The sequence below is a fragment of the Saccopteryx bilineata genome, chromosome 7 (genome assembly GCF_036850765.1).
Source record: "Saccopteryx bilineata isolate mSacBil1 chromosome 7, mSacBil1_pri_phased_curated, whole genome shotgun sequence".
Taxonomy (NCBI): Eukaryota; Metazoa; Chordata; class Mammalia; order Chiroptera; family Emballonuridae; genus Saccopteryx; species Saccopteryx bilineata.
The window spans coordinates 82,581,388-82,608,851 of NC_089496.1; the positions used below are offsets into that span (position 1 = coordinate 82,581,388).

Consider the following 27,464-nt stretch of genomic DNA (forward strand, 5'->3'; position numbering starts at 1 on the left):
CATTACTTTTACATAATTGTAGTTTTTTAAATGTAAAAATTTATTATCTGATAAAAACACTCTCTTATTTTGTTTTAAGATTGAATCATGGCTTCTTCGAGTAGGCGTAAATGTAAGAATAGTCCTGACACCTTCTGTTATTTATGTGGCTGTTACATACTTCAACGTCAAAAGCGCAATATTTCATCATTTGTGACACGTACATATATTGCCTATTTTCAAGTTCCCCTAGGCAATCAAGACAAGAATTGAGCTCCTCATATTTTGTGTCATAATTGTGAGAAAATGGTTCATGACTGGACAAAAGGAAAATGCAAAGTAATGCCTTTTGGTATTTTCATGGTTTGGCGTGAACCTAAGGACCACAGCAGTGACTGTTATTTCTGTCTGATCCATACAAAGGGCATCGGCAAGATAAACTGGCATATGACCACATATCTTAATATTCCTTCAGCAATACGACCTATCCCACACTCTGAGACACTCCCGGTTCCAGTTTTCAATGGTTTTATTTCTTCTAAGGACAAAGAAAGTGAACATAGTGATCAAGTGTATTTTGATAAGATGCATGAGGAAATGGTTGTAATATTTGAAGAGTATTCTTTTGATACCAAGCAGTCATTAACCCCTCAGCAGTTTAGCCAACCCGAATTGAATGACTTTAGTAAGAGATTTGGGCCTATCAAAGAAAGCAGCTGAGTTATTAGCCTCCAGGCTTCAAGAAAAGAATGTACTTCACTGGTCAGCTAAAGTATCCCATTTCAGAAAGCGTGAACAAATTTTTGTCACCTTTTTTCGAAGACAAACACTTTGTTTACTGTCATGATATCAGTAGTCTTCTCAGCCAGCTAGGTGTTACCACTTACAGTCCAACAGATTGGCAGCTATTTCTTGACAGTTCTAAACGAAGTCTGAAATGTGTTCTACACAATGGTAATGCTTATGCAGCAGTTCCAATTGGTTATTCAACTCACCTGCGAGAAGATTATAATGACATAAAAATTGTCCTTGACTTTCTGAAGTATGAGGACCATAACTGAATCATTTGTGTGGAACTTAAAATGGTAACTTTCCTGCTAGGACAACAGAGAAGTTTCATGAAGTATACTTGCATTCTGTGTTTGTGGGACAGCTGAGCTCGGGAGAAACACTGGACACAGAAGGAGTGGCCAAAACGTGAGGCTCTGGAAGTAGGGATGTAAAATATTGTGAATGAACCTGTAGTTAATTGAGACAGGATCATTATTTCCCCACTTCACATCAAACTTGGCTTAATGAAGCAGTTTATTCAGGCTTTGAATAGAGAAAGTGGATGCTTTCAACATATTATTTCTGCTTTTCCTGCCTTATCTTTCGAGAAGATAAAAGCAGATGTATTCGACGGACCTCAAATTTGAACCCTCATAAGTGACGAAAAATTTGCCAGGAAGATGAATAAGGAGGAGAAAGCAGCATGGCAGTCTTTTGTGGCAGTTACAAAAACTTCCTTGGCAACAAAAAACCAGAAAACTATAAACTTCTGTTTCAAAGGATGCTGTTGGCTTTCCGCGACATTAGATGTAACTGAGCGTTAAGATTCACTTCCTGAACAGTCACTTTGATAAGTTTCCCCAAAATCTTCAATCTGTTATTGATGAGCAGACTACTGCTGGAGCATCAGACGAGATTGTCCTCAACAAGTACACACACTCAAGAGCTGCAAATGCATTTTTTGCCAGAATAGAATTTAAATAAGTTTTGTGCAAATTTTATGATTAAAATAAGTGTTTTAATAAGTTCTATTTTAAAATTGTAGACAAATTCTGATGCAATCATGTCTTTTACTGTATTAGTGTATTTACTGCATTATGTAAATTATTATATTTTCACAAAGATGATGCCCAAGAAGACATTCTACTTCATTATGTTAAACTAAATGTTGAAAATTTTACAATAAGATAAGAACCTAAAATCTTGAATTGCAAAAAACCTGTAGCTTACAGAGAAAAACTAATGTCAGATTTGAGATCAGCACACTCGAGTTAGGTAAGAACAAGTGTTTTTGTGGATGCAACAAAAATTTTGTTCCCCAGTGTTGTATTTTCTATGCTGTACTTTACATCCCCATGACTATTCTGTAACTCCCAGTCTGTACTTCTCAGTCCTTTCACCTTTTTCACTCAGTCCCCAGCCTCCCTCTCCTCAGGCAGACATCAGTCTGTCTTCTGTATTTATGAGACTGTTTCTGTTTTGTTCATTATACTGCTCTTTAGATGCTGCATATACGTTAAATCATATGGTACTGTCTGTCTCTGACTGGCTTATTCTACTCAACATAAAACCCTCAGTCCATCCATGCTGTCACAAAGAATAACATTTTCCTCCTCTTTATGGTAAAAAGTATCTTTAAAAGTGTAAAATTTAGCCCTCAGTGTGGACACTTCTTCAAGAATATCAGGAGACTGTGGAGACATGAAATTTTATTTTACAAAACAAAGTTGAAAAAGATTGGGTGGGTTTTTCTTGTAGAAGAGAAGAATAATGAGAGAATTTGGAGTTACAGTCAGATATTTCCAAACAATATGGTATAGTATATGAAACAGGCTTTCTATATGTAATAACAAATATGACTCCCATTTTTTTTTTTTTTTTTGTATTTGGCTCTGACAGCTTTTAAGCCTTATCTTTTCTTACTCTTCTCACATCTAGACAAACTGATAAAAAAAAAAAGCTCAAGTGTTCCCTCCTTTGGCACAAGCAGAGTGTTTAAACCACACACCCTGGCTGGCACAGGGAACCCACATCTACACCTCACCCCCTAACCACCCTAGAAACCTCAAGCCAGCGTCCTTTCTCTGCTCTGTCATGCCATTTTGGGATCTTCTTAGAAATCACTCTACCCTCCAAAGAAGCATCATTATCAGTGGTGGGATTCAGCTGGTTTGCACCAGTTCGGCAGAACCAATACCGAATTATTTGTTGAGTTTGGTGGACCGGTTGTTAAAGTGGCACTTGTAATCAAGGTTCTCTCTAAGGTGGGTGCCTGGGAAGCCATCCCATTTGGAAATCATAAATTTACATTCCTTTCTCGTTTTTAACATTCATCTTGCAACACCGTATTCTAATCACCCCTATTATTGTTCATTCCATCCATAGGTGAATAAAATTACAAGTAAGGACACCAATCAAGAAGCAATATGGAAATATCTTAAGTAACAGTTTAATTGTTTTTTGTCAGGTATTATTTAATATTTTTAGAAATATTTTAAAATCTTATAACATAATCTAGTTTTGTGTACCTCTTTTATTGTTCTTAAGTAGTAAATGCATAAAATAATAAATGACTTTTCAGTATATCTTTTTTTATACTTATAACAGAGAACTAGTTGTTAAATTATTTGAATTCCAACACTGATCATTATGAGTAATAAAACATTTTCATATCCTATTGGGGTGTGTGTGGTACCTTCAATCTAAACCAAATTTTAGGTGGGAGGCCCATCCTGCCTCTAAGTGGTAACTGCCACAACATTGGACCTCTAAAAGGCAAAATCTCAGCAGGGACCAAATAGTACAAGTTACAAGGAAAAATGTTTCTGCTCAACATGTGAAAGAAACTTCCAACAGTTATAGTTACCCCGAGATGATACGGGCTGTCCCAACAGAGTGAGGTCCCACAGCTAGGGGAATCAAGCAGAGTCTGAGTGGTCATGGGTCAGGAAACTGAGAGAAGGTCACATTCACTCTAGGAAAAGACCCAGTCAATAATAATTCTGCTTGAAATATAAATCAAGTGCATAAAATCATTTTCCAGATAATATGTATCAAAACCAAACATTCGTTGACTTATCAATTCCATTTTCAAAATTATATTCTAAGAAAGTAGTCAAACATATGCAATGATTCATATGGATTGCATTTTTATATTAATAGCAACAAAGAACTAAGACAGTTTACTTGTTACAGCCCCTGGAATGGAAAAGAACTTTTGTGTCCCACTGCCATAACTTGCCCATTCATAACACTATTGGCTTTTTTCCTTGCTCTTTGCTCCTTACACTGCTGTGGAAAGAGATGAATCCTGGGTGACACTGGAAGCCACATGCTGAAGATGTCAAAGCACCTATTAACCTGGTACCTGGAAAAGCTGTTGTGCCAACCACTTCACCTCTTCTTACTGGTTGTGAGCAAAATGTAAACTTCCGCTACACTTGAGCCATAGCTCTCTGTGCTCTATTGGTAATAGTAATAGCATTCAGTCTACCCAAACTGTTTTGTTAAGTACATAGAAAAAAACGCACCATTGGTTTTTTTTAATTCTTCCACCAGACACAGGGCTTCTTCTTGAATTCTGTCTTCAATAGTTTTCTTTCCCATTCCCATGTTCCGTAAAACCGTGAGGGAGAAACGCCGGGTTTGCTTCCATACTTCTCCATTGCTGAAAATAACTCCTATCGGGACAAAAAAGTAAATAAAAAAGAATAACTTCCATTTTAATTAACTCTAGCTGAGAGTCTTGATCTTAGGAAATGATAATGTCACTTAAGCAGAAAAGTTACTTTAATGGTGCCGGTCTCAGAAATTCCCACTGACCCCTACTCTGCCTGCTTTCTCTCTCACCCCAACCTAGGAGTTCATTATCAAGACTTGGTTTTTCGGCCCTGGCCGTTTGGCTCAGCGGTAGAGCGTCGGTCTGGCATGCGGGGGACCCGGGTTCGATTCCCGGCCAGGGCACATGGGAAAAGCGCCCATTTGCTTCTCCACCCCCCCTCCTTCCTCTCTGTCTCTCTCTCCCCCTCCCGCAGCCAAGACTCCATTGGAGCAAAAGATGGCCCAGGCACTGGGGATGGCTCCTTGGCCTCTGCCCCAGGCGCTAGAATGGCTCTGGTCTAGGCAGAGCGACGCCCCGGAGGGGCAGAGCATCGCCCCCTGGTGGGCGTGCCGGGTGGATCCCGGTCGGGCGCATGCGGGAGTCTATCTGACTGTCTCTCCCCGTTTCCAGCTTCAGAAAAATACAAAAAAAAAAAAAAAAGACTTGGTTTTCCATATTACTAAACTCTTCTTCTCCATTAACTCCTCTAAACCTCACAATAACTCTGTGAGCCAGTGATTTGTCCCCATTTTACTGAGAAGAATGCTGAAGATACTGGAGTCAAAATGCCTGCTCCTTGATCACACAGCTAATAAATCACAGTGAGTTTAAGTGTTAGATTAAAAGTGCATTGTAAGTGAATTTTAGGGGCAGTAACAAAGGGAGCCAATTCTTGAAAGAAGGAGAGACAGCTTTATGCATTGGAAGGAAGTTCATGAAAATCTATTCTGCAGGTAAGGGACACAGCCATAGTCCTTCTAATTTCAACATTTCCTTGCTATTTGGGAAACACCTTCCAGGAAATGTGGTCTTAACACCAAAGAAGTTCGACATCAGACTTCCAGAGGTTCAAGAACAGACCGGTGGGGAAACAACACTAGTAGGAAACCTGTCCAAGAATATTTTCGCGAACAATGTGGAGGAGGAAAGAACCCCATTGAGGCTTTATCTCTTTTTGCTGGAAACCAGTGACCCTCCAGAAGGCTGGACAGTATAAGACTCACTCCCAAAACAAATGGAAGATAGTTCAAGTCTTTTATTTAAAAAGCTTTTTCCACTATCAGTTTCAATCCATTCTTACTACATATTTCTCCACCATCCTCTGTTCAGAGAATATTTGTGTTTTATGCTCTGTATTCTATTGAATTCAAATATTTCTTATCTTTTTTTTAGAAGAGGAGAAGATTAAAGGCAAGATTGGAAATACTCCAGGTTTATGTTGGTTCCGTGCATACTGTGCAAGCGTTCTACAGTAATCTCTTGGTAACTGTGACTCAGGACAGAAAGCAAAATATTTGGTGAATAGGATAAGTTAGTCCGTTTCTTTTCCCCTTTTCTCTCTGTTTCTTTCTCATTCTTAACAGGCCATGATTTAAAATGAACATGGCCTAGTAACAAATGTATAGAACATTAGTTGTTAGTTGGTTTGCTTTCATTGAATTTATTGTTTCATGGGGGCATTATGTCACCCATAATTTTAAATAGGGATTAATTATCCCTTATAGAAAATGTTGGAATGATGATATTTCCATGTGTCTCAAATGCTTAACATTTCTCAATTCCTTAGCCTATTCAGAATCTTTGCAACTTAAATCCACACACATTCTCCAAATTGAAGCATACCTAATCCCAGTATGATTTTGTCTGCCACTGGTAAACTGCCTCTTGCAGCAAACTCTTCTCCCCGATCGATCAGGGCTTCCTTCACTGCTTCGTAGCCATGCAGCACCACAGTGGGCTTTGTGCCCAGATACACAGTGAACACCGGGCCATAGACTTCTGCTAGCTAGGGAAATGCAAAGGAGATTAAAATATTAGCCAAAGCTCTATTTGACAATATATTGTGCCTGATTCAGAATGATACTCTCCTCCTGTTTTTATGTTTTTATTCTTACACAGCCTGAAATATTTCTGAAATTAATACATAAATATGAGGGTGATTGTTTAGAGCTGCCACCTCTGTGCCTGGCAATGGTCTGGGTAATTTAAACACGCATTACAACTAACCTTCAAAGCAACATCAGCAGCAGGTTCATTTGCCCCAATTACAAATAAGGAAAGTGATATTAGAGAATTCCAAATTATTTTCAGCATCTGATACCTACTTTGTAGAAGATCAAATTTTGAACCACTTTGCATTTGACCTCTGATTCTTGAGCAATATATCAACCCCCAATGATCATCATAGGACCAATACCCAGATGACTTCTTCAAGATGACCTGTAGAGCTCTTGCCATCAGAATTCTCATTCAAAAGCCCTGTAATGAATACTAGCAATCTATTCTTTATAAAATCACCCCAGATGATTCCAGTGCTCAGCCCACTTCGTGATATGCTGGTATTACTAACAGGAAGGAGCGTGAGCACCACAGAGGCAAAGCTGGGGCATGCAGCCTCTCATGGACCAACAGTTCCTTCCACCTGCAGCAGTCCTGGCCACAGACAGCACAGAGCTGCTATCCAAGACCAAAGGATCTTGTTATTGACAGGCTGGCCCTGATAACTTCTTTCTCCCATTCACGTACACTGTTTCTAATCCCAGAGTCTTTCCCTTTATTTCAGGCATAATTTGCTTCCTCAAGGAAGTGCAGTTTTCATGGCTATTCTGAACAAAACATACAGTTTATATAAGAGATGACTTCTTTTTCAAATTAAATTTTTGAGAGTGGCATTGGCTATTAAAAGTATATAAGTTTCAATTGTGCAATTATATAAGATATCATCTGTATATTATATTGGGTGTCAACCACCCAAAGTTAATTCTTCTGATGACTTCTCTTTTGTTTTTTAGGAATATTTAGAGGGTTTATTCAAATGGAAGAAGCCGAAATCAATCATACAGACCTGAAAATTATAGAGACTATAGACAATAGAAAGTAAATATAAAATAGTCAACTCTTTATGAACATTTCCAGCTAAGGATTCATACAAATACATACTTACCATTTTCATTTATCCATGAATTACATGATGATTCTGGCAAAATAAGGCCAGAGATACTAAAAATATTCTCAAATCTTAAATACGGTATGAAATAAGTTTTTTAAATTAATATTTTTAGAGAGAAAAACATTGAATTGCTCTTCCACCCATTTATACATCTATTGCTTGCTTTTGTATGCGCCCTGACTGAGAATTGAATGCACTACCTTGGCACGTTGGGATCTTGCCTTAACCAACTGAGCCACTGGGCGAGTGCCTGGAATAAGTTGTCTTTTATTAATTGAAAGGGAAAGATGTTTTATTTCATATCTTTGTTTTTTTTATTTTTTAGAAATTTATTGATTGATTTTACAGAGAGGATGGGAGAGAGAATGAAATACAGACAGGCACAACAATCTGTTCCTATGTGTACCTGACTGGTGATCAAGCCCGCAACCTTTAGATATGGAGAGGATGCTCTAACCAACTTAGCATCCTGCCAGGGTCTGGAGTAAATTCTAAGAACATTCTACATGAATGGAAACCCCTGAATTAATTCCATAATTTTATCATGCCAGAAGCATGGTTTTAATATTTTTAAATTGATATTAGATCATACTTATTGGTATATTAATAATTAAGGCATTTTGTATACACATTGCTTAAATGTGGACAAAAACTATTTGTATGCTATGATGTTTAAACTTACAAAGTCTTTTTTCCTTTTCTTGTTCTTTTTATTTTGAAAGAAAGACATACACGCACAAGGAGGGACAGACAGGGACAGAAGGATAGGAAGGGAAAGAGATAAGAATCATTTCGGCACCTTAGTTGTTCACTGATTGCTTTCTCAGATGTACCTTGACCGGGAGGCTCCAGCTGAACTAGTGACCCCTTGCTCAAGCTAGCGACCTTGGGCTCAGGCCAGTGACCTGGGTTTCAAGCCAGAAACCTTTCGGCTCAAGCCAGCAACCATGGGGTCATGTCTATGATCCTGAACTCAAGCTGGATGGGCCTGCATTAAAACTGGCAATGTTGAGGTTTCGAACCTGAGTCCTCAGCATCCCAGGCCAAAGCTCTATTCACTGCACCACCTCCCTGTCAAGCATCATAACATGAAATCTCATGCAGGATTGAATTAAGATCTAGTAGTTCTTAAACAGTTATACCAAATAACCATTTAAATTTCAATGCATTTCTTTATTATTATTACATGGGAGGCAGGGAGGCAAAGAGACAAACTCCCACTAGCGCCCCAACAGGGATCCACTCTCCAAATCCTCTATGGAGCCTTGCTCTGCCCATCTGGGGCTTGCCCCGTTGCTCAGCATTTGAGCTATTTTAGCACCTGAGGAGGCCATGGAGCCACAGTGTCTGGGGCCAGCTTGCTGAAGACATTCAAGACATGGCTGCAGGAGTGGAAGAGAGAGAGAGAGAGAGAGAGAGAGAGAGAGAGAGAGAGAGAGAGAGAGAAGGAGGAGAAGGAAGGGGTGGAGAAGCAGATGGTTGCTTCTCCTGTGTGCCCTGACTGTGAATAGAATCAGGACTTCCACACGCCGGGCCAACACTCTACCGCTGAGCCAACCAGCCAGGGCCTTGTGAACAATCTTTATAGCGCACTTTCACCTCATTGAAGATGCTGCTCCTTTCGGATATTTTTCCTCTTCAATATAAAGTAGATTGTTAGGCATTTTAGTATCTTCATTATGCGGCTTTTAAAAAAGGTTTTGATTTCTTTCACAGTTCACAGTTTTTTGATGAGATATTTTTTTGGAAACCAAATAGTTCAGGGATGCTTTGAATCACCAAATGTTCTTTAATAGGTGAAGTCTGTCAATGCAACTGTAACAAATAAGCATCGACATCCTTAGCCATATTATCAATATATTCTGAAACCAAAGTAAGATGGTTTTCTTCTTCCCACAATCCCAAATTTGAGTATTGTCATCATTTACAATTTCTGTTTGAGATGATAGTTCTGACCTCCACCTTTTTATGACTGTCTGAAGCCAGTTTAAACCAGCTATAATAAAGTCTTCAGATTGGCTTTTAAGCAATGACTTTGCTAGGGACAACAAATCTACACAATGGCTAAGCGAGATGCCTTGTTTTCCTTCCTGTAAACTATTGGTGAGCACAAGAAGGCAACCCTCCACCACCCAACGTCTTCTATCCTCATCAAATAAACTACAAATTCAATTCTTTTTCCTGAAAGTTAAAGCCACATTCAATCTCAAATTCTTGGTGAACATAACCTGTGCCTTGTTTCATGCTCTCAGAAACTGCAGGGGAAGAAACCCCACTATTTCGATGATGGGCTTTCTGTCTGTCAAGAACCAGAATCACCGGAGTTAAGCAAATATGTCCAACTCTCATGGTGTAATTTTTCAGGCAGGTGGACTGCACAAGCCATTTTATTCTCTTTACTTGCTGTGTTACAGCCCCAATTTCTAGGGAGCTGTTACTTTCTATAACAAGGCTTTGGAAAAAGATGATGACCTTTCTGTGGTACAGCACCTTACATAGTTTATCTGAGCTATTCACAGCTTGTCTTACTATTCTATTTATGTAAGTAGTCAGCTGTTTGGCAGATTTCTTAACCTCCTTCATGTTTTTATTAGTGAAATTAAAGATCCTTTTTCTAGGAAGATCAATGGAATGATCCTCAATATTACCACAAAAGATTCATTTTTTATCATTTTAGGTTTTAAATGTCATAATCTCTTGAATAGCAGCACTCAGCCTAGCCCTATTGCTGATGAACAGCTCCTGGAAGCCCAGAGATTTCCTTGGCTTCTGGGTAAACCCCACTCAGGGCCATTCATTCAAATGTGACTGTCTGCAATTCAATATTATTTTTTATTATTTATTGATTTTAGCCAATGAGAAAGGGAGAGAGAGAAAGAGAGAGATAGAGAGTCAGAGAGAGGAAGAGAGAGAGCTAGGAATATTAATACATTCCTGTACATGCCCTGACCTGGGCTCAAACCGGCAACTTCTGTACTTCAGGCTGATGCTCTAACCAACAGAACTATCTAGGTAGGGCTTGTTTTTTTATCTTTATTTCTTTTAAGAGAGAGAGAGAGAGAAACATCAACTAAGGTTTATTGTTTATTGATTACTTCTCATAGGTGCCTTGACTGAGGGGCTCAAGCCAAGCCAGTGATCTTGCGCTCAAGCTTGATGAGCCTGTGCTCAAGCCAGGGACCTCTGGGTAACTGGGGACCTCGATACCCCAGGGTCAATGCTGTATCCACTGCGCCACCACTGGACAGGCTGCAACTTATTCTAATAGAAAAATAAACCAGTAGGGTGTTCAGTTCCTTGCCCCCCCTCCCCCGAAGACAAATGTGGTGGATATATTTAATCTCATTAACTACAATGTGAAAGGCAGAAACCATGGGCCGAACTGAGAACGCAAGGCTGGTGTGTTCCAACAGTAAAGTTTATTTTAAAAGCTCCTGGATGCAAGTAGGCTGAGACCAACAATGGGTGTCAATGTAAGGCTGTGGGAGGGATATAGGAGTTGCTGCAGGCATTTGCTGGCTTGGAGTTGCCTGCACCAGGACATGCTCAGATCCTAGTTTGTGGCCTTGATTACATACAGACTGTCTTCCTTTCTCCCCCCTCAGATCTCTCCCTATGGCTTTGTACCAGGACAGTTCCCAGAACCGTCACAGGGTGAAGGGTGCTTGCTTAAGGGGAGGAGGAGGTTGGGCGAGGGAGATACTTAATAAAGAAGTCGCCCTAGTGGAAAGTTGAGTGAGGGGAATTTGAGTTTTAAAGGGGCTCTGGGCTTAAAGGAATCCTGAATGCAAACCTAACAATGCATCCAACAAGAAAAATGTATAAAATCAGCTTCATACAGCTTAAACACTGGCATTTGAAACAAATCATTATTGCATTAGCGGTCACACTGATAACTCTAGAAATTTAAAGGAAAATAAAATATTATGAATGTTCTTAAAAACCTTTGCAAATGCGCTAATAAAATAATATATATCGTTTGAAACACGGCCGGGTCCTGGTATATTTCTATCCTCCCAATCAGGCTCCCTATTATTCCATGCACATTAAACATACCGACCCCCACACCCTTCCCAACCCTAAACCCTCCTTTCTCAGAGTGGAGACAGCAGAGGCTGTCTGTAAACACATGTCAAGCATGGGGTCACTTTTTCATTCTGACCTGACCCTGCTCTTGAGCTGGAAAATTTGGTGCAGTGACAGACTCATCTGAAACATGCACCTGGTCAGAGAGGGACCCCAGAGGCCAGTGCTGCGCCCAGTGCCCCCGCCTCCCTTCCGACCGCACGAGAAGGCTGGAGCCTAGTGACCTAGAACACACTGTTTGAAACTACAGTGAAGATTCCACAAGGTAAACCTGGTTAGGACACTCACCAGGCTGGCCTGCTTTTCTGTGCATCACACACTTGCAGGAGGGGTGTGAGGCTTCAGCCTGCACCTGTCTGACCACCTGTCTGCCTCTTGGTTCTGAGGGTGAAGAGACCTGAGTTGTGCTGCCTGAGCCCGTGCACAGTGGTGGCTGCAGGCTCTCCTCCAGCCGGGAGGTGGGGGGAACACTTTGTCCTGAATCTGGTGGCATTGACTGGAGGCCAGTGTGGGAGGCAGTGGGGGGAGGCAAGCTCGTGACAGGCCTCAACTTGGCCTTCCAGGTGACAAGTGGAAAGGGGGACAGCAAAGCCCCTGGCCCAGGACGGGATTGCTTCAGGGCCACGTGCCCGACAACTTCTTGAATGATATCTAATCAAGCACACTTTCCTTACCATTTACCTTCAGCTAAAAAACATAGCAAATGATAGGGAAACAAGAAAAAACAGCAGCTCTCCCGGGCTTTGCTACTTTACTGTTCTGATGCTGGCACGCAGAGACCTAATGCACCGCACTCATAACATGCATTTATTTCACTTCTCTATTCTGGTTGATGAAACACCAAAAATAGTACTTCATGGACAGTATTTCCTTTATAATGACATATTTTAATGATTTTATTTTAACATATACTGATTTCCTTAAATATACTTTATTTAGAGGTCGAAGATAATTTACTTACCTTGGGCAAACTGCTCGAGGAACAAAAACCATACTTACCTTGCTGAAGGATTTGCTGATGTTTTTCACATCTAACTGGAGTATATTTCCAATAATGGGGAGTGGAGTGGGGCCCGGGGGCAGGTTCTGTTCCCCAGAGCTCCGTCTCCACAGTGAGAAGAGAAGGAAACAGGAGACAAAGAGTACCAGGAGCACAGTAAGGACCATTGTGCCCGTCTCTTCTTACTGAATCCACTGGGAGGTTAAAAGCCGATCCCTTAGACCACTCTGCTGCTCAGCATCTATGTGCCCCTTTGACTCATAGGCTCAGTGAGATCTATTTACGTTCTCTTTCTCCAAGAGACCTTGATCACTTCTACTCACTATTTCAATGCCCCACCCAGGACCTTTGGTTTATTGGGTTTGGGGTGGAGCCAAGCTACTTCTATTTATTTTGAAACACCACACGTGGTTGACTAACAATAAAATAAATGTTGTGTTTTTTTTTGTTGTTGTTGTTGTTTGCTTATCCTATTTACTATTTTGTTGTTTTATTTTTGAAGGAGATAAGGAAGCAAACAGAAATATCAAACTGTTCCTGTTTGTGCCCTGACCAGGGAAATTGACCTGGAAACTTCTGCACTCTGGGATGACACTCCAACCAAGGAAGCTATCCAGCCAGGGTTTAATTTTTATTGATTTTTAGAGAGACAGAGAGAAGAAGGGAGAAAGAGGGGAGAAGGAAAGGGAACACTTGTTCCACTCGGCCGTGCATTTTTGGTTGCTTCCTGTGTGTGCCCTGACTGGGTTTCAAACCCGCAACCCACAGAGCATGGGAAGAGTCAGAGGGCACTGAGATAATAGGACTCTGCTTCAGGGGTTGGGAGCTTCCCTTCCTTTCGGGCTCAGAGCAAGGGCTTGGCTCACTCCATGACCTAGAACCCATAACCCAGCCCCCTCATCCAGTCAGATACAAAGTGGGTCAGGTTGGGAGTTGGCAGCCAAAGCAAGCCTAGAGCTGAGCCCCAGGCAGAGGGCACAGGAGGATTCCACAGACCCACAACTGAAGTCAGGATTCTGATGGGGAAATTCTCACACATTTGCAAAATGCAGCTATTGTTGTTTCAAGCACTGTCTACCTGAACAGCTGCTTTTGATTTTCCACACGGGTCCACAGGATCCTGAACCCAAGCGGACATGTGTTCACATAAAATACAGCCACACCGTCTCTTGATACTCCAGCTAAGGGCCCAGATCTGTAGGTTCTGCCTCCACAAGGGAAGTTCCTTCTAAGTTTGGCCTTCTGGATTTATGAACCGGTTTCAGCCATGTCGTGAGTACTTATGCAATCCTAACACATTCAATAAAGAGACAAAAGAATTTCCACTAGGCTAAAAGTTTCAGAAAGTTTTATATTTCTTGGGAAAACAGCTGTGTGAGCCTTGTTTGCTTGTACTTGGCCTGATTAGTGCGTGAGCATGTGGCGTGCCACGTCTGTATAGTCTGTGTAAGGCTAGGGGTGCTGCCCTCAGGCGAGATGGTGGATAGCGAATGCCTGTCCACCACTGCGAGGGGCAATTTTGCTGTTTATTTCCCTGAGCCCATGAGCAGTGGTTTTCCTCTGCCTGTTTGCTCCTCCACCATTGTGAGACTGTTAAACAGAATGGCACAATGCAATTTCTCTATCATCTGCCTGAATCCAATATGAACCTGCCTGGCCTCATCCACCACCATTAAATCTGGTGTAGTGGGCAGGAATTGTATTAAATTGGTATGGAGCCACCAACAACCTTGAGGGGTGGCATAGAGGAGTGGCTGTACCCTGTGGCTCCTTTTGGGAGCTGAAGGCTGGGTGTTTTTTTACACCTATCTGAGAAGAAACTGAAAGCTCTGTGTGAGAGGTCACCTGGTTTTCAGACCTCCAGGGTGAGCTGCAGACCGAGTGCCAACAGCAGCAGGAACTGCAACAGTTGCTGGAGAAGGAAACCGACAGGGTTCGAGAGCTGCAGTGTGAGAGGCAGGCTGAGCACCAGTGGTGCCTGGAATGGAAACAATCACTGGAGAAGGAATTACGGGTGAGTGAGCTCCAGTTTGCCCTAGAATCTGAACATTGACAGCGATAGTTGTTAGAGAAAGAACTACAGGTTCAAGACCTCGAGCTTCAGCTTCAGGCCAAGAGCCAGCAGCCACAGGAGCTAAAGTAGGTGCTGAAGGAGGGGCTGCATTTTGCAGGTGGATTGGCCCCGAGTCAGCAGTTGTAGTCGTTTCTGACTCCTCTGAGGAGGAGGTTTGGGATGAAACTGCTGCTCGCAGATTCAGAGCCTGGCTGGTAGTTACCCAGAAGGTAAAAACTCAACAGCCAAGAGTGTCTCAGCACATCCTCTTCCGCAGGTAGTTGAGCACCCTATGGTGTCTGGCCCTACACGCAGGCAGAGCTGATGGTCTTGGGGGCTCAATTCAGGCAGAAACCCACTGAGCCCCTGGCAGCCTGGCTACTGACGTTGTGGGACATAGGGGTGGATGGCATCATGCTCTCCAGGACAGAGATGGAGAAATTGGACACCATTACCATGCACTCCTCCTTGAGTCAGTATCTTTAGAACTGCCGGCCCTGGCCGGTTGGCTCAGCGGTAGAGCGTCGGCCTGGCATGTGGGGGACCCGTGTTCGATTCCCAGCCAGGGCACATAGGAGAAGCGCCCATTTTCTTCTCCACCCCCTCCCCCTCCTTCCTCTCTGTCTCTCTCTTCCCCTTCCACAGCCAAGACTCCATTGGAGCAAAGATGGCCTGGGCGCTGGGCTTGGCTCCTTGGCCTCTGCCCCAGGCGCTGGAGTGGCTCTGGTCACGGCAGAGTGACGCCCCGGAGGGGCAGAGCATCGCCCCCTGGTGGGCAGAGCGTTCACCCTGGTGGGCGTGCCGGGTGGATCCAGGTTAGGCGCATGCGGGAGTCTGTCTGTCTCTCCCTGTTTCCAGCTTCAGAAAAATACAAAAAAAAAAAAAAGACTGCCATTGTAGCCCAGGAAACCAAGCCTTATTAGAACGGGTGATAGTTGCCATTCATAGAGTTTGGCAGAATGTTCAAGACTTGTCAGGAGCAGTAAATCAGTGGCAGTCTTATGTGGAGCTAGATCCAGTCCTCCAGGAACTGGGTTGAAGGATGTTTTCAACCTGAGGTCCAGTGGGCCAGATGAGGAAGTGTTTATGGCAGGGATGATAAATCTTATTCTCTGTGGTGCCCTGTCAGCCCTTTTTGGGTCACTAGTGGCTATCTTGGGCCCCTATGTGGGCACCCCATCAATGCACTGCTCCCCTCCCCCCACAATTAACAAGAGAAATGGGTCTGTAAAGGGCACCTGAACACAGATGTGAATAGATTTGATTGCAGCCAAGGGAAGATAGGGAGAAATTAGATGGCAAGTCAAATAAAGTTCTTTTGGAACTTTGGCGGCAGTTTAAACCAAAACAGAGGTTCTAGCTGCTGAGATGAATGGCCTCAGCAGCTACCAATAAAATGGTTGGTGAGCAGGTGGCACAGTTACAAGGTTATATGATGGAGCAATTGAGGGAGAGGAAGACCTCCAAAACTCATTATCCTAGTTTGAATAGGGGGAAGGCCTAGGGACCAGTCCAATGGGGATGGGTGGGGGACTGGAGAGCCCATGTGAAATTGGAAATCCACTGATCCACTTCTAATGTGCAGCAGGTGTTGGCATTAGAAGATAATAATTGTCTTTCAGCAACTAAGAGAGCTGTCAAGGTGGCACAGGCCTTGAATGTGTTTGATCCTGCAAGGCCCTATGAGCTGGATGTTCATGTAACCTCTGAGGGGTTTGGAAGGGGCTTGTGGCAACAGACAGTGCTTATGGCAACCTATTGGGTTTTGGTCCCAACTGTGAAAAGGCACTGAAGTCCCTTACTCATTAGTAGAGAAACATTTGGCAGCTGTGTATGCTGCCCTCTTACCCACTGAGAGTATTAGAACCACAACTCCAGTTATGGTCAAGACAACATACTCTATTCCAGGATGGGTGAGAGAATGGGCAACCAAACCACGTAGTGGTATGGCCCAAACCTCCACCCTGGTCAAGTGAGGTTCATACTTGCAATAACACCATGCTCTTAGCACCAGTTCCTTGAGGGCAGAACTGCAGGAAGTCTTGGGTCCAGCCACTATGTGACCTTAGAGTCTGGTGCAGCTGGCAATCAGAAGCCAGTTCCAGAAGGGGCAGCTGCCCATCCCTGAGGATGCCTGGTATACTGATGATTCTACCAGTGGCCAACCTGCCACATGGATGGCCATAGCTGACCATCTGGCCACTGAGACTATTTGGATGGACACAAGCACAGGCCAAAGCAGCCAATGTGTTGAAAGAGTTATATGACTAGTTGCTCATAATGAACCTTCCTTTCTGGTGATTTGCACCAACAATTGAGCTATCCATGGACTGACCCTTTGGATTACTACTTGGCACATTAACCAGTGGATTTATGGGCTAGGCCATGTGGCAGGGTTCGAGAGCTGCAGTGTGAGAGGCAGGCTGAGCACCAGTGGTGCCTGGAATGGAAACAATCACTATTTGATTGTTTCCATTTATGGGAAATAGGACACTTTCTTCAGTGGACATAGCCCTGGATTATAGAGGCCCCCCACATACCATGGGGTTGGGGGCTAGAGATGGGCCTCCAGTTAACACCCTGGGCAGAGGGCTCAGAAAGACATTGTGAAGTGCACCTTTGTAATTAATGTATAACTTGTGCTGTTGTTGTAGTCTGTTTACATAACGTACCTCACTCCTCACACAGGGACCATCGTGGAAGATACCTGTCATGTAGATTGTGAGGTGAGCAACCCTAAAGGGGTGGACTGTTGGGGAAACAGCTGTGTTAAGCTTGTTAGTTTATGCTTTGTCTGCTTAGTGCATGAGCACGTGGCAGTGCCACACGTGTATAGTCTCTGTAAGGCTGTGGGTGGTTGCTCTTAGGGTGGATTGTGAATTGCGATTGCCTGCCCACCACTAGGAGGCATGATTTTGCTGGTCATTTGCCTGAGGTCATAGAGCCAGTTTTCCCTGCCTGTTTGCTCATCTGCTGTTGCAAGACTCTATTAAGCAGGAATGGCCCAATGCTTCCTGGGTCCACAGCTCCTCTACCGTCTGCCTGAATCCAATGTGAACCTACCCGGCCTCAACCACCAGCATTACAATATTACAGTGCCCAATCTAGTATTGTTGTTTCAATCAGATCAGGAAATAAAATGTCCAGAATTTATTTGGGTCTCTAAGATTCAGAACTCCTGGCAAAATAAAAAATAATAAAAAATAATAAAATAAGGCCCTTTGATATTCATCCCTTTAATCTAAATACATTTCCGTTTTAATAAACAATGTCTTCTATTGGCACAATACTCTCTTTTTAATTGACTTCGTTGGGCAGGAGGGAGATTTTTAGACAGGACTACAGGCATGGATTTGGTGGAGGATGGAAGATAGGGAGTTCACTGAACTGACCCACAGCACAGACCAGCATAATGTGTAGACCTGATCAAGGGCCATACAGTGGTTATGAGGATCCAGATGTTGCTGAAGTGATATACATTGCAAAAAAATAATAGTAATGATTGTACAGAAATATTCTGTAAATGTACTATCATATTTGTTTTAACCTGATTAGTGCAGTTATTTCTAAGCTTTTTTAGCAAAAATGAATAAATAAATAAATATTAAGATTAGTCAATACTCAAGTTACAAAATGTTTTATTCCTCATGTTTACAGGGATTTTGACAATTAGCAGAAAGTTCTCACACCCATTATATCCCTTCTGATACTCCCAATATCTTTGCCTAAAGAAAAATTATGCCCATTTTAAGGATGAGGAAATCTGGAGATGTAGTATTTGAACAAGGACAGTGTCTACAGGTGGTAGAGTTGAGGTTGGACCCTGTATCCGCTGAGTCTTGTATGCTTCTCTCCAAGCAAACATTCAGTTCAAGCAAGCTCCCCAACATTTACTGAATGTGTACTATGATTCAGTATTCTGTGATCCATTTTAATCAGTTACTCATTATTTATTTTTGATAGAGAAAGTGAGAAAGAGAAGCATCAACTCATTGTTTCACTTAGTTGTGTATTGATTTCTTCTCATGTGACTGGCGACTCTGAGACAGTGACCTTGGGCTCAAGCTGGTGACCTCAGTTCCAAAGCAGCAACCACTGCATTTGGGTCAACATTCTATGTACTGTGCCCTGACAGGTCAGGCTTAAGCAATGATTTTTTAAAATATTTTATTGTCTGACTTGTGGTGGCACAGTGTTTAAAGGTTCAACTTGGAAATCTGAGGTTGCAGGTTCAAAAACCTGGGCTTGTCCGGTCAAGGCATATAAGGAAGCAACTACTATGAGTTGATGCTTCCCACTCCCTTCCCATTCTCAATCTCTCTAAAATCAATAAAGTAAAACTAAAAAAAAAAAGTTTTCAGGAAAAAAATTTTATTTAATTTTACAGAGGTTGAGGGAAGGGAAAGGAATGAGAAGTATCAACTGATAGTTGCTTTCCTTTAGTTGTTCATTGATTGCTTCTTGTATGTATCTTGAGCAGGCAAGCCCAGGGATTCAAACCAGTTCAAGGTTGACACAGTTTTTGTTGTTGTTGTTTTTAATTTTTGACAGACAGAGCGAGAGTCAGAAAGAGAGACAGATTGGGACAGACAGACTGGGAGAGAGATTAGAAGCAACAATTCTTCTTTGTGGCACCTTAGTTGTTCATTGATTGCTTTCTCATATGTGCCTTGACTGGGGCTACAGCAGAGCAAGTCACCCCAAGCTCAAGCCAGTGACCTTGGATTTCAAGCCAGTGACCATGGGGTCATGTCTATCATTGCAGGAATCAAGGGGGACAAAGATGCCCAGACAACTAGATGAAGAAAGTAGGATTATTTTGTAGCCGGCAGAGCAGTGTGACCCCAAAAGAGGCAACAAAACACCTGCTCCCCGAAATTAGATTTCTTTCATCTCATATACCTTTACAGCTTTAGCTCTCACATGACAAATGCCTGACTTCTATTACTTCTTTGTTTGCAGGCCTACGTGACTTTCATGTCTCCGAGATGGGGAAGGGTAAGAGAGGAGACCAAGGGTCTGTCCTTGACTTATTACTTATTCTTCTCTCTGGAGTTGCAAGTTCATTTCAAGGAACAGATAACAAGCAATATCCACAGCTGTGTTTTGCTATTTTTCAAACTTTTCTGTCTGCCCTTGTTCCCTCAGTCCTGAACACTGAGGTCACTGGCTGGAGCCTGAGACCCCCGACACTGCAGGCCCCCCTCTTCTGCTTTCTTCTGGTTTCTCCTCCCTCACTATGATCCCACGCTCAAGCCAGTGACTTCATGCTCAAGCTGGTGAGCCGGTGCTTAAGCCAGTGACTTCACAGTTTCAAACCTGGGTTCTTCATATCCCAGTCCGACGCTCTATCCACTACACCACTGCCTGGTCAAGCCAACTCAATGCTTTATCCACTGCACCACCACAGGTCAACTAATGCTGACAACTTTTAAAAGAGTATATAAGCAGATAAAGACAAGATAGCAGCAGAGTACGTAGACGAAGACTCCCAGTACACACCAGCAAACTGGATGACAAATTAATTTAGGAACAATCATCATAAAAAACCAACTTTGGATTACAAGAACAGGTCTCAAAAACCAAGGAGAAAAGAAGAAGCCACACTGAGCCTGGTTGAGTACGCAGAGGTGCGGTGGGGCTCCCCTGCTTCCAGGGGTGAAGGGGGGTGAGGTTGAGAGCCCAGAAGGGAGCAATCCAATAGGAAGAGATAACCATTATAAATATCTATGCACCTAATATAGGAGCACCTAAATATATAAAGCAGATTTTGATGGACATAAAAGGAGAGATCAACAGCAATACTATAATAGTAGGGGATTTCAATACCCCACTAACATCAATGGATAGGTCCTCAAGAAAGAAAATTAACAAAGAAACAGCAGAATTAAGGGACAAACTAGATCAACTGGAATTAATAGATATCTTCAGAACCTTTCACCCTAAAGCAGCAGAATATACATACTTTTCAAGTGTGCATGGTACATTCTCTAGGATAGACCACATATTAGGGCATAAAACTAGTCTCAACAAATTTAAGAAGATTGAAACCATATCAAGCATCTTCTCTGACCACAATGGCATGAAACTAGAAATCAAGTACTATAGGAAAACTGAAAAACACTCAAACACTTGGAAACTAAACAGCATGTTATTATACAACAAATGGGTCAACAATGAGATCAAGGAAGAAATAAAAAATTTCCTTGAAACAAATGAAAATGAGCATACAACTCAAAATCTGTGGGACACAGCAAAAGCAGTCCTGGGACGAAAGTTCATAGCATCACAGGCATATCTTAAGAAGCTAGAAAAAGGTAAAATAAACAACTTAATCCTGCAACAAAAAACAGTAGGAAAAAAAAACAGCAAGTAATGCCTAGAGGAAGTAGAAGGAAGGAAATAATAAAGATCAGAGCAGAAATAAATGACATAGAGACAAAAAACAACACAGAGGATCAATGAAAGCAAGACCTGGTTCTTTGAAAAAGTAAACAAGATCGATGAACCCTTAGCCAGACTCACCAAGCAAAAAAGAGAAAGAACTCAAATAAATAAAATTAGAAATGAGGGTGAAGATATAACAACGGACACAGCAGCAATACAAAGGATTGTAAAAAAAATACTATGAAGAACTGTATGCCAAAAAATTAGACAACCTAGATGAAATGGACAACTTCATTGAAAAATATAAACTTTCAAAAATCAATCTGGAAATATCAGAAAACCTAAATAGACCAATTACAACAAGTGAGATCGAAACAGTTATCAAAAAACTCCCACCTGACCAGGTGGTGGCGCAGTGGATAGAGCATCGGACTGGGATGCGGAAGGACCCAGGTTCGAGACCCCGAGGTCGCCAGCTTGAGTGCGGGCTCATCTGGCATGAGCAAAGAGCTCACCAGCTTGGACCCAAGGTCGCTGGCTCCAGCAGGGGGTTACTTGGTCTGCTGAAGGCCCACGGTCAAGGCACATGTGAGAAAGCAATCAATGAACAACTAAGAAGTCGCAACGCGCAAAGAGAAACTGATGATTGATGCTTCTCATCTCTCTCCATTCCTGTCTGTCTGTCCCTGTCTATCTCTGCCTCTGTAAAAAAAAAAAAAAAAAAAAAAAAGAGTTCTCTCCCTTCCTGCCTTTCTGTCCCTATCTGTCTCTGTCACAAAAAAAAAATAAATTTAGAACCTCTAAAAAAAAAAAAAAAAAAAAAAACTCCCAACAAACAAAAGCCATGGGCCAACTGACTTCACAGGTGAATTCTACCAAACATTCAAAGAAGAACTAACTCCTATCCTTCTCAAGCTATTTCAAAAATTCAAGAGGAGGGAATAGTTCCAAGCTCCTTTAAAAGGCAAGCATAATTCTGATTCCAAAACCAGTCAATGACAACACAAAGAAAGAAAACTATAGGCCAATATCTCTGATGAGTTTAGATGCTAAAATTCTCAATAAAATATTAGCAAACTGAATCCAGCAATACATGAAAAAATCATACATCATGATCAAGTGGGATTTATTCTGAGGAGGGAAGGCTGGTACAATATTCACAAATCAATCAATGTGATTCATCACATAAACAAAAAGAAGGAGAAAAACCACATGATAATTTCAATAGATGCAGAAAAAGCATTTGATAAAATCTAGCACCCATTCATGATCAAACTCTCAGCAAAGTGGGAACAGGGAACATACCTCAACATGATAAAGGCCATCTATGATAGGCCCAGCCAACATAATATTCAATGGACAAAAATTAAAAGCAATTCCCTTAAGATCAGGGATAAGGCATAGGTGCCCCCTTTAGCCACTCTTATTCAATATAGTTCTAGAAGTCCTAGCCACAGCAATTAGACAAGAAGAAGAAATAAAAGGCATCCAAATTGGAAAAAATGAAGTAAAACTATCATTATATGCTGATGATATAATATTGTACATAGAAAACCCTAAAGTCATAGTTAAAAAACTACTGGACCTGATAAATGAATTCAGCAAGGTGTCAGGATATAAAATAAATACTCAGAAATAAGAGGCATTTTTATACACCAACAATGATCTGTCTGAAAGAGAAATTAAGAAAACAATCCCCTTCACTATTGCAACAACAACAAAAAAGTACCTAGGAGTAAATTTAACCAAGGAGGTTAAAGACTTGTACTCGGAAAATTATAAAACATTGATAAAATAAATCAAGGAAGATACAAACAAGTGGAAGCATATACCATGTCATGGTTAGGAAGAATAAACATCATTAAAATGTCCATATTACCCAAAGCAATTTATAAATTCAATGCAATTCTTATTAAAATACCAAGGACATACTTCAAAGGTATAAAAAAAATCCAAAAATTTATATGCAACCCAAAAAGAATGCAAATAGCCTCAGTAATCTTGAAAAAGAACAATAAAGGGGGTGTTATCACTCTTTCGGACATCAAGTTATACTACAAGGCCATTGTACTCTAAACAGCTTGGTGCTGGCATAAGAACAGGCATATAGATCAATGGAACAGAACAGAGAACCCAGAAATAAATTCGTACCTTTATGAACAATAGATATTTGATAAGGGTGGTAATAGCATACAATGGAGTAAAGACAGCCTCTTTAACAAACGGTGTTGGGAAAATTGGATAGCTATTAATACTTACAAAAAAATGAAACTAGACCACCAACTTACACCATTCACAAAAATAAACTCAAAATGGATAAAAGACTTAAATGTAAGTCGTGAAACCATAAGTATCCTATTGGAAAACAGAGGCAATAAGCTCTCTGACATCACTCGCAATAATATATGTATATTTGCTGATGTATCTCCACGAGCAAGGGAAATAAAGAACAGGATAAACAAATGGGACTACATCAAACTAAAAAGCTTTTGCACAGCAAAAAGCAATATGAACAAAATAGAAAGGAAACCACACAATTGTAGAATATATTCAACAATCTGTCTGATAAGGGGTTAATAACCAAAATTTGTAAAGAACTTGTAAAATTTAACACCAGGAAGATAAACAGTTCAATCAAAAAATGGGCAAAAGAGATGAATAGACACTTCTTCAAAGAGGACATACAGACAGCCAATAGACAGATGAAAAAATGCTCAACATCACTAATCATTAGAGAAATGCAAATGAAAACCACAATGAGATATCACCTCACACCAGTCAGAATGGCGCTCATCAACAAAACAACACAGAATAAGTGCTGGCGAGGATGTGGAGAAAAGGGAACCCTTCTGCACTGCTGGTGGGAATGCAGACTGGTGCAGCCACTGTGGAAAACAGTATGGAGATTCCTCAGAAAATTAAAAATCAAACTGCCTTTTGACCCAGCCATCCCACTTTTGGGAATATATCCCAAGAACACAACATCAACGAATCAAAAGGAGAAATGCACCCCCATGTTTATTGCAGCATTGTTCACAATAGCTAGGATCTGGAAACAGCCCAAGTGTCTGTTAGTGGATGAGTGGATTAAAAAGCAGTGGTACATATACACAATGGAATACTATGGGGCCATGAAAAAGAAAGAAATATTATTTTTGCGACAACATGGATGGACGTGGAAACTATTATGTTAAGTGAAATAAGCCAGGCAGAGAAAGAAAAATATCATATGACCTCACTCATCTGAGGAATCCTATGGACAATATGAACTGAGGAGCGGTATAGAGACAGGCGGGATCAAGGGATTCAGAAGGAAAGTGGGCAGAGGGAAAGGGGATGATAGAGTGATAGGATGGGATGAGAGCAGGAAAGCAAGCCCTGGAGGGAAGGGGGGAGGGCGTTACAGGGAGCAGGACAGGGGGATGTACTAGGAAACACTGGGCAGGGGAGGATATATTCAGGGGGACACTAGAATCTACGTAAACACAATAAATTAATTTTTAAAAAAGAATATACAAGCACACATTGCATTAGCCATCATAGCAATGTCATCACATAATATATAGCCTTTGGAAAACTCCACTGTGCACTAGTGTCAAAGAGTAAGAAAGAAAAAGTCAATTAAGGTCATAGAGGTACATTCTTGAAAATAGTTTTGATCTTCCTCATTGAACGGATCTTGTGCACTCTATACAAAAATTTGAGATTTTCTCTGAGGTGATCTAGATACACGAACCTCCTTTTTCTTCCTGATTCTGTGATATTTGGTTAGAACAAATTTCAAATCTATTGTAATATATATCTTGTAGCATCACCTGGAAACTCCACATACCCTATCATCCTATATCATTGGGTAAGGAGGAAAGGGGTAATGGCATCCTGAAGGGTCAGCTAACCAAACTTTCCATCGAGACCAGGCTCTCCTGACCAAACCTCCTCCTTTTGGCACTCACCAGAATCAGGGCAACTCCAAGAAACCCCACTGGACTCAGCCCCTTTGAGCTGGTTTATGGTAGACCAATTCTAATCAATCACAACTTACCTGTCAACCTCCTCCTCTTGCCACGTACCTCCCCTTTCTGTCTTTACTTCTCCATCTTCTCAGGGAACATTCAGACCGGACCCTTCCTCCCATAGGGGGTCCAGATGAAACACACCCGATGGTCCCCCTCCAACCAGGAGACAGAGTTCTTCTAAGGGAGCTCCAGCCTGGCTCCCTACAGCCCAGATGGACGGGACCCCATGCAGTAAGTAACACTGACAACTCCTACTGCAACTAAACTCCTAGGGCAAACACCTTGGTATCATGTCTCTCGCCTCAAACTTGCTCCCATACAGGACTGCGGGAATTCAGAACCACTGGGCCTTACTCGTCTGTGACTCACCAAAAGGTTGGGCCTTGCAGACCCTCCAGTAGCTCCTGTCTCGCCCACCAGGAACCTGCCACCAGAGTGAGCTGAAGCAGGGAGCAATGCTGTTCAGTAAGACTGGCCTGATAAAAGAAGCTTCAATCTCCTCAACTGTCTGCAAGAAAAATTAAGCAAAAATCTCTCCTCCTACAACCTGCTTAACTCCTACTGGCAGCCACCTATTTTGACCTGGGCTGCCCCTATCCTAAATCTTTTTCTAATTATCAGCGTATAACTCATATTTGCCCCTCTTTTTTTTTTTTTTTTTTTTTCTTTTGCATTTTTCCGAAGCTGGAAACTGGGAGGCAATCAGACTCCCGCATGCGCCCGACTGGGATCCACCCGGCATGCCCACCAGGGGGCGATGCTCTGCCCCTCTGGGGCGTCACTCTGTTGCATCCAGAGCCATCCTAGCACCTGAGGCAGAGGCCACAGAGCCATCCTCAGTGCCCGGGCCATCTTTGCTCCAATGGAGCCTTGGCTGCGGGAGGGGAAGAAAGAGACAGAGAGGAAGGAGAGGGGGAGGTGTGGAGAAGCAGATGGGCACTTCTCCTGTGTGCCCTGGCCAGGAATCGAACCCGGGACTCCTGTACACCAGGCTGATGCTCTACCACTGAGCCAACCGGCCAGGGCTATTTGCCCCTCTTTTTAAAATTCTTACAGAACCGAACCAGCAAGGTTGCTCAACTCATGGCCAAACAGATGTTCCTCCTGACACCCCTCAAAGCCACCACCTTCTCATCTCCCCCCCCACAACACCCCTAATCAGCAGGAAGTAGCCAGACTAATAAGTGGCACCCCTAATTAACACAAAAAGATCAGAATATAAGATCGGTGGATAATGGGGGAAGGTCATGTGGGGAACTCAGGCCTGGGAATTTTGGTTAGGACCGCCCACAACCTTCCCAGGAGTCCACGCCCACGCCAAAACAAACTTCCCAGGAGTCCTTGGGAAAAAAAGCGACCGACAGCCAGTGAGATTTTGCTACGTCATAATAACCCGACTTCCCTAGAGGACCCCTTTAAATTTGCCCACAGGATGTCTCCATGCACAATTTTCCTGACCTCCATCTATTGGGCCAGTGAATCTCGTCCGAGAAACACTCTGTACTAAATAAAGCCTTTACTATTCCATACTTGAGGCTATGCCCCTTCCTTTCTTCTCGGTGGGGAAAAATACTTTACAATTAGCAAGCTTATAACATTTGTCCATAGGATTTATAAAAATATTTCTATATATCAAAACTTACAAGGTAGCACAATAGCAAAAATGTTGTTCTACCTATTAAAAAATATTCCTAAATTTTCTAGTGTTCATTTGCCATTCCTATAGCCTTATATATTAATTACATGTTTTCAAGAGGGGAGGGGTAGTTTCCATGGCACCAGGGAATAAATGGCTCATCAAATAGGAAAAGGTTTTCTCAATCTCTCTCTTCCTGCACCTGGCTAGCTATTTACCTGCTTCCTTACAGGTGTGGGGGAAGGGAGGAAATCTAAATCTCCTTCCCCTCTTCATTTACAATACAGTACAATGCTATTGGCCATCTTGAGCTGGTGTAAATCACACAAGTATAAAAATTATTTTTACAAAATCTCTCTGTATGCCTAGCCCAATTAATAAAATGCCGTTTAGGCCTCCTAGTAGAAGGGAGTTTCCTACACAGTATGTTTCTACAAGCTAGGAAACTGTCACATTTCTTTCCCTTCCTTCTCTACAGAAAAGAGGGGACAGGAAAGCCTGACCTTTTCCTCCTAAATTATCAATATAAAATTTGTAGCTTTTTGTTACCTTACTGCAGAAGAAGGGGGGAAGAGAGAGAGAAAGAGAGAGAGAGGAGAAAGACAGAGGAACATTGATCTGCTCCTGTATGTGCCCTGATCAGGAATCAAACTGGCAACCTCTGTGCTTTGTGATGATTTTTCTAACTCAGTGGTCCCCAACCCCTGGGGCCGCGGACCAGTACTGGTCCGTGGGCCATTTGGTACCGGTCCACAGAGAAAGAATA

The 27,464-nt window shown here is 42.1% G+C and overlaps 1 protein-coding gene and 1 pseudogene across 1 annotated transcript in view; both read right to left on the reverse strand.

Annotated features, from left to right (window-relative positions):
* The window catches only part of LOC136311018 (cytochrome P450 2C21-like), a 38,252-nt gene extending 25,393 nt beyond the window's left edge, over positions 1–12,859 (reverse strand). Inside the window, exons 1-3 of the mRNA XM_066240168.1 lie at positions 12,606–12,859; positions 6,194–6,356; positions 4,281–4,430 (exon numbers count right to left, since the gene is read on the reverse strand). Of these exons, the coding sequence (XP_066096265.1) occupies positions 4,281–4,430; positions 6,194–6,356; positions 12,606–12,773 (481 nt within the window). The 5' untranslated portion in view covers positions 12,774–12,859. The remainder of the gene's footprint in view (positions 1–4,280; positions 4,431–6,193; positions 6,357–12,605) is intronic.
* LOC136311021 (KATNB1-like protein 1 pseudogene) lies at positions 9,327–10,211 on the reverse strand (annotated as a pseudogene).
* Positions 12,860–27,464: the final 14,605 nt, after the last annotated feature.